Source organism: Etheostoma cragini, chromosome 5 (genome assembly GCF_013103735.1).
Source record: "Etheostoma cragini isolate CJK2018 chromosome 5, CSU_Ecrag_1.0, whole genome shotgun sequence".
In the NCBI taxonomy this organism is placed as follows: domain Eukaryota; kingdom Metazoa; phylum Chordata; class Actinopteri; order Perciformes; family Percidae; genus Etheostoma; species Etheostoma cragini.
Genome location: NC_048411.1, coordinates 2,662,002 through 2,670,147, shown reverse-complemented (window position 1 = coordinate 2,670,147; position 8,146 = coordinate 2,662,002). Strand labels below are relative to the sequence as shown.

The window sequence follows — 8,146 nt, the reverse complement described above, 5'->3', positions numbered from 1 at the left end:
CAGGGGGAATGAGAGGAGGCAAAAAGTAGAAATTGTCCAGCAAGAAGATTCATGAAAACACTCGAGTACAACTTGGCCTTTGGACTTTTGGTTGGGTTTTTTAAGACGTGTTCTACCAATCTGTATTTTACATGATAGGAACAATCTGTTCTACACACACACCAGTGTGAACAGTGTGCAGCTTCAGTCATTGAGTCTGCTGCTCTGACGGTTCTGCTGGATGCGACCTGTACTCATCATGTTCAGGATCCTGACACCTTCAGCTGCTTGGAGCACTCATGTGGTCCCTGTCAGATTTGTAAAGCAGTCTCCCTTGTGTGTGTGTATTCGCCACACTTGTACTGCATTTTTATAGTTTATAGTAAGTATATTTTTACAGCATTTGTGGTAAAGACGTCTCTGGGACTTATTGCTGCATTGTTTTGTTGGAGACTCTCTTGTGTCATTTGATTTAACGTGTCAGACACGGCCTTTTGTCCTAATAGCACATGTGTCTCTCTGTCTTTGGTCTAAGACAGGAGTCCCCAAATGGTATCGGCATCACCGGGCCACTTACCGCAGGCCAAACCCCAATACCAGCCTCCTCCTCCTCCTCCTCCTTCTCCTCCTCCGCAGCCCCCCTCTCCAGCACCGCCCCCCTGGAGAAGAGCAAGGATCCACCGCTCCACCAGCGACCCGGTGTTGATGGACCTCGGTGACAGAGGTTGGCTCTTTCTTTTTTTTTTTTCTTTTTTTTTGCTCGTGTGGAACTGTTCAATCTTTGCAAGTCTGTTTACCAGTGGGAGATGATTTTTTTACCCAGCAGTCCAGACTGTACATAATAAGCAGTCGCTTAATTCAACAGATTACAGCCATCCATCAACATTCTACAGTCAAACTTTGAGATTATTCAGTACAGTATCTAAAAGCCAACCACTTTAAAATCAACTGTGTGTGTGTGTCCTTGTGTTGTGACTATACACACACATTAAAATGGACATCATAATGACACCAGCTCTATTTCAAAGTGAAACGTTGATTCAGTCATAACTGTACTGTAGGTCACATTTTAAATGGTTAGATCAGTGAATATTCTGGAAATTGAATTGAATTACACTGTTTCCATAAGACATTTTCATTCTAAATAGCGTAATATGCATAACACTGTGTTGATGGAAACATGGCTTCTGTTTTCCATGTACACATACACACCCACCTTGTTTCCCTGCAGCGCTGAGCAGCAGCGACGCTCCCCAGACCACAGACTCCTCCACCCAGACGTCCCAGCCCGCGCTGGCTGCCTGCGCCCAGGGCCAGGTCACACTGCGACGGGGCAACGGCGACAGGAGGACGCCCCGCCGGCCCCGGCCCTCCTCCATGGTGGACTACCAGAGCTACCGACACACGCAGCAGCTGGTCAGGAAGATCCTGGAGCAGCCGGCGGCCCAGGGCCTGGCCCCCGAGGTCCAGGAGCTGGTGGACAGCATCCGGAGTGTCCTGCAGTCAGACCAGGAGCACATGGAGGAGGCTGTACGCTGCGCCAGTTACATAGAACAGGTAGGAGTTCACACAGACATCTGATACAGACATCAGTTTTGGGGAGATTTCACATTTGAATAAGGTAAAGTGCAAAAAAGGAGCCACGGGAATAGTTGTTATAGTCTATATTGAGGACATATTTTAGAAATTCAGACAGTTGTCCGTCCCTTTCCTCTTTCTTTGTGTTGGCGTTCTAATCTCTGGTGGATTTCTGAGGACTATGGTTACCTGCTCGTCAGATCTCTGCAGGGTAAATCCACACAGCTAGCTAGACTATCTGTCCAAGCTGAGGTTTCTGTTGACAACTAAAACTACTTCTGAACATACACGTGTACCACCAAAACAAGTTCCTGAGACTATTTAGCAGAGGCATCACGGCTGCGTGTGGAGCTTGGCCAATATTGCAATGTATATGCTCAAACATATTGTGATGTTTGATTGTCTCTCCTTACAAATCCTGTGTGTGTGTGTGTGTGTGTGTGTGTGTGTGTGTGTGTGTGTGTGTGTGTGTGTGTGTGTATGTGTGTGTGTGTGTGTGTGTGTGTGTGTGTGTGTGTGTGTGTTTTGATGGTGATGGAGGAACTTGTCAGCCAGTGCAGAAGTGTGTCTCACTGATGACATGATATGATCCATCAGCCTGTGATACACACACACACACACACACAAAGACACACACACACACACAGGATTTGTTAGCTGAGACATTTACTGCTGGTTTGGTTCTGCACCCGGGATTGGTTGACTACAAGACAAATGACAGTTTGATGAAAAGGTTCTCAGCCCATAAAAGGGGCTGACGCTGTTACCATCAAAGGATTATTCACATAATCACACGTTAAAATGTTAACCCTTGTGTTGTCATCCCGGGTCAAGACTTTTGACATTTTCAATGCATTATTTTTTTTTGCAAAAAAATTACAGTTCCGATGTCCATCTGAGTAATGGATTGAAATGTCAATTTTTGCATATTATGTCACACAATTGGTTCATCGGCATGCCTCTGTGTGTTGAGAAGTTAGCAGGTCTCCCGTTGGGCCAGATGAGGCAGTAAAACTGTGTAGAACGGCTTATGGAAATGTATTTCCATCAATCATAAATGAAAGTAGGCTACTTGGATTCAGCGATTTGGAGAATCAAAGAAATGGGGGAGAATCTTTCAACAAACATCATCCTGTTGAACAATCTGTCCCCCTGACTTCAGAGATTACTACGCCCCTGAATATTTGTATATATACAAATGAGGAAATCATTTTTGTTCTGTCTATGCACATTAGTTTCCTGTGTGCTTTCAGGTGTTCAGCGACTCCCAGATGGGTCCCGGTCAGCCTAAACCTCCCCAGCAGCCAGCAGACAGTTCCTCCCAGACTTTCCCTCGCCCCCCCCGGAGAAGGCCCGACCTGCTGCACCTGCAGAGTTGCGGGGACCTCAGCTCTTTCCCCTGTCCTACCCTTGAGTCTCTGGAACCTCAAGGCAACAGTAGAAAAGTGGGGTCGAGGGCGGGGTCAAGGACAGGGTCCCGCCTGGATCATCCCGAACGCCCCCACAGTCTGATCGGAGTCTTTAGAGAGACGGTGATCTGAAAAACTGTATAGAAATAAATATGTTGTATGGCAACACAGCTGGATGCTGCTTTATCTGTTGCTAAACCTCAACAGGAAACCTGTGTGTGTGTGTGTGTGTGTGTGTGCGTGTGTGTGTGTGTGTGTGTGTGTGTGTGTGTGTGCGCAAATGAGTGCATGAATACAGATTTTTTTAATACTTTGTTTGCTCTGCTAATACTGTTTTTATGATAATTTATCTGTGAAATACAAAATCTATGGGCACCTTGTATTGAAACATAGTACCCAGCTTTTAACGTGCTGTTTGCTTTGAGGTGTGTGTGTGTGTGTGTGTGTGTGTGTGTGTGTGTGTGTGTGTGTGTGTGTGTGTGTGTGTGTGTGTGTGTGTGGGGGGGGGGGGGGGGGGGGGTTAAAACATGTTATCTAATAAATGTAGATGCATTGGCTTAAATATTTTCAGATTTTAATAAAACAGTAATGCTTTATTCTCCCTTAATAATTATGAATTCCCAACCAGATAGAATTCTTGGATAGAATTTGGTACCAACTATAGGGAAAATAGGAAAGTACTTACTAGTGAATATTCATGCTTTTTTTTTTGCTATGTCTGTAGACACATTTTTAATTATTTTATGTTAAACTGACCCGCTGTGCATTGACTAAAAGAAAAAAAAGGTCAAATTCTAATTAACAAACCATTTTACCCATAGTTATTACCAAATGATATAGTTCTTTCCAGTACACGTTGTAAATGATTTGATGATTTTAACCATTTCATTCAGTCACAGCCCTCCAGGGTTGGCAACAAAGCTCGGTCATGGAGGTTGAATGCAACCTCGGTAAGGGAACTGTGTTGGAACTTCTTCCAATGCTGTAAATGTCTTCGTGTTATAAACGTTTGGGTGTGTGGGCACGCACCATGTGATGGTAATAATGGCAAAGATTCTCCTGTTTCTGTCCCCGTTAAATATAGCATTAATAAATTTGGTTTAACTACCTTGAGCATAGACTTTGGATAATGTAAAAAAAATGTAAAAAATGTGGTTGCCCAGTAACTAATGTTGGAATAAATAGTATTTACATATTGTAAACTGGTAATTACAATAACTCCCACAATATGTACAAGAACTGTAAGGAAGCAGCATGTTATATGTTCTGTGAAAACGCTGTGCTTTTGGATTTGTTTCTGTAGCTGTTCTACTAATACTTACGTTCTCTGTCACAGGACTTGAAATAGATGACTGTCCTGTATGGCGTCATATATGTGCCTCAATCCTGAGCCAGTAATTGTATTTTTTCATAAAAGAGGTCCGAGGGTTTCCCATGATAACTGACGGTGCACGCTGGAGCAGGGACATCGACAATCTACCTACTGTCCTTTTTGGAATGGGACATGTGAAGCTTCTGTCAAACAACAAGGACGAGCTCTCCACCTGGGATTATGCAGCTGCTTCACGGGGCACTGTGGACTGGATTCCCTCTGATCCGGATTCGTGGAGGAAGCCAGAGCTCCAACAGTAGCTCTTTGCTCTAGCTGTTACTGTGGTTGTAGTTATGGTTATTGCTGTGGTTGTTCATAAGGCTTTGACCACAGCTATAGGCATAGCCAGAGTTATAGCATGTGTAGTTAAAGCTAGAGTTGCATAGCTGTAAACCCCGCCTTTTGTGTCAACCACAGCTCAATAATAATAATAATAATGGCTCGGGAAGTAACAGAACAGAATCCTGGAACAGTGTTAAACAATTAAGACACAAAAAAAGCTACTGTTATCTGCTGATATCTTAAAGTCTGTCATGGATACAATATCGTGCACATTAAACACCTTTACATATGTATATCAACTCATAAAACTAAACAATGATTTGACAATTTTTTTAGTGAGCCCCTTAAGACATCTTAATGAAAAAAAAACTATTCTTTTTAACTAATTGCATTTCCTGCAGAAAAAAAGAGTTAAATTGTTTAACTGGATTGCTAGCTTAACTGCTTAATTAGGTGAAGTGAGAATAGTTGGAAAAGTGGGAATGGTTTTATTTAGTATGAATTTAATTGAAGAGTTGAACAACACCAGTCATGTATACCATGTGGAATATTTAAAGGTTTTTTGAAAATATGAATTATTTTTAAAGTTCAACAACCCCAAAAGATGTAGAACTTTGTGAGGTGTGCATTTATTTTCTAGCTGAAAGTATGATTAAGTAGAGAAGAGAGGGCTGTGAGAAACATTCATGAAAATGAATAAATAAGAAACAAATTGTTTGAAAAATCTCAAATGTCTTTTACTGCTGAAAACCCTGGAAGATTAAAGGATAAACTGTGAGAGGTGGAAGGTGAAGTGTTACCTGCATAAGCTAAGAGCTGGAATACATTGCTAGAAAAGCTGGAAGCTAAACTGTAATACTTTCAAAAGTGGAAGATCCGATACATGGATGGAACATGCTGAAAGAAGAAATAGTTTTATATTATCAGACATATCCATTGCATAGAACAAAGAAGCATCACCCTAAACAGCTGAGAGGGGAATATGATGTCTCAAAGGAGAAGGGGGCTGCACCACTTTGCATTGAAAAAGCTGATAAACGCATTAATCACAAGCATGCTAAAAAATGTAGTTTATATATGACCTGAAGTTTACTGAAATGTACTTTGAATTCAAAGTAAGGTCTTCAAAGTAACTTTTATCTTTAGTAATAAGGTTGAAGTCTGGCCAACAAACAATATGTTCTGCTTTTATAATAAAGATTTCAAACTTGTGTGGACGCATGTGTCCTGGGCCACATTCAGACCACCTACTGAACTCTGTTTTGTATATTATATCATACTTGTGGGATTATGGTTGGGTCAATAGGATCTCTGTTTTGTTATGGTTCAGCAGAATAAATCTGCGTATTGCATTGCCAGACCTATCTCCACAGCGCTGAGCGGTCAAAGCAGCGAGTTAAACATTTGAATTCACTATAAATCCTTCACAATAAAGGTCCCCTGTTTGTTTTTTTAAAGCTTTTATTATGAAGCAGCGGCATCTGGAGATGTTGAAAAACTCATAATACATATTTAAAAAAAAAGTCATAGTATGTAAAAAAAAAGTCATAGTATAGTAAGTAAAAACTGTATCAAAAAGTCAAAGTATAGTATGCCAAGAAAACTAAAAAAGTCATTGCAAAGCATGTATTAAAAGTTATAGTATTGTATGTATAAAAAGTCATAGTATAGTAAGTGTAAAAAATCATAGTATTGTACGTATGAAAAGTCATAGTATTGTATGTATAAAAAGTCGTAGCATAGTATGTATAAAAAGTCATAGTATTGTATGTATAAAAAGTCATAGTATTATATGTGTAAAAAGTCATAGTATATAACGTATAAAAAGTAATAGTATAGTAAGTATAAAAAGTCATAATATTGTATGTATAAAAAGTCATAGTATTGTATGTGTGTAAAGTAATAGTATAATAAGTATAAAAAGGCATAGAATTGTATGTCTAAAAAGTCATAGTATAGAACGTATGAAAAGTAATAGTATAGTAAGTATAAAAAGGTCATAGTATAGTAAGTATAAAAAGGTCATAGTATAGTAAGTATAAAAAGTCACAGTATAGTAAGTATAAAAAGTCATAGTATAGTAAGTATGAAACGTCATAGCATTGTATGTATGAAAAGTAATAGTATTGTATGGGTGAAAAGTAATAGTATAATAAGTATAAAAAGGCATAGTATTTTATGTAAAAAAGTTATAGTATTGTATGTATAAAAAGTCATATTATAGTAGGTATAAAAAGTCACAGTATTGTATGTATAAAAAGTCAGAGTAAAGTAAGTATAAAAAGTCATAGTATAGAACAAAAAATAAGTAACAGTATAGTAAGTATGAAAAGTCATAGAACAAAATGTATGAAAAGTCATAGTGTTGTAAGTATAAAAAGTGATAGTATTGTATGTGTGAAAAGTAATAGTATAATAAGTATAAAACATCATAGTTTAGTATGTATAAAAGGTCATAGAATAGTATGTCTAAAAAGTCATAGTATAGAAATTATGAAAAGTAATAGTATAGTAAGTATAAAAAGTTGAAGTATTGCATGTATGAAAAGTCATAGTATTGTATGCATAAAAAGTCCTAGTATAGTAAGTATAAAAAGTCATAGTATTGTATGTGTAAAAAGTCATAGTATTGTATGTATAAAAAGTCATAGTATAGTAAGTATAAAAAGTCATAGTATTGTATGTGAAAAATGTCATAGTATTGTATGTATAAAAAGTCATAGTATAGTAGGTATAAAAACTTATAGTATTGTATGTAAAAACGTCATGGTATAATAAGTATAAAAAGTCGTAGTATTGTATGTGTAAAAAGTCATAGTATTGTATGTATAAAAAAGTCATGTTATAGTAAGTATAAAAAATCATAGTATTGTATGTATGAAAAGTCATAGTATTGTATGTATACAAAGTCATAGTATTGTATGTATAAAAAGTCATAGTATAGTAAGTGTAAAAAGTCATAGTATTGTATGTAAAAAGTTATAGTACTGTATGAATAAAAAGTCATAGTATTGTATGTATAAAAATTAATAGTATTGTATGTATACAAAGTCATAGTATTGTATGTTTAAAAAGTCATAGTATAGGAAGTATAAAAAGTCATAGTATTGTATGTATGAAAAGTGATAGTATTTTATGTATAAAAAGTCATAGCATAGTAAGTATAAAAAATCATAGTATAGTTTGTATAAAAAGTTATAGTATTGTATGTATGAAAAGTCATAGTACTGTATGTAGAAAAGATCATGGTATTGTATGTGTAAAAATTCATAAGAAATCATAGTATAGTTTGTATAAATAGTATAGTAAGAAAAAAAAGTCATTTTATTGCTTTTTTGAAAAGTAATAGTATAATAAGTAGATAAAAAGTATTGTTTGTATGAAAAGTCATAGTATTGTATGTATAAAAAAGTCATAGAATCGTATGCATAAAAAGCCAAGGTACAGTTTTTGTACAAAAAGTAAGAGTATTGTACGTATAAAAAGTCAAAGTGCAGGAAGTATAAAAAGTCAGAGTATAGCATGT

At 37.2% G+C, this 8,146-nt stretch overlaps 1 protein-coding gene and 1 long non-coding RNA gene across 2 annotated transcripts in view; one reads left to right on the top strand and one right to left on the bottom strand.

Moving 5' to 3' along the window:
• Nucleotides 1–2,183, bottom strand: part of LOC117945466 — a 23,015-nt gene extending 20,832 nt beyond the window's left edge. The window contains exon 1 of the long non-coding RNA XR_004656818.1: nt 2,165–2,183. This is a non-coding gene — a long non-coding RNA (uncharacterized LOC117945466). The remainder of the gene's footprint in view (nt 1–2,164) is intronic.
• The window catches only part of fam189a2 (family with sequence similarity 189 member A2), a 17,051-nt gene extending 13,592 nt beyond the window's left edge, over nt 1–3,459 (top strand). The window contains exons 9-11 of the mRNA XM_034872943.1: nt 515–703; nt 1,211–1,536; nt 2,811–3,459. Coding sequence (XP_034728834.1) covers nt 515–703; nt 1,211–1,536; nt 2,811–3,098 — 803 coding nt within the window. The 3' untranslated portion in view covers nt 3,099–3,459. The remainder of the gene's footprint in view (nt 1–514; nt 704–1,210; nt 1,537–2,810) is intronic.
• The last annotated feature ends 4,687 nt before the right edge of the window (nt 3,460–8,146 follow it).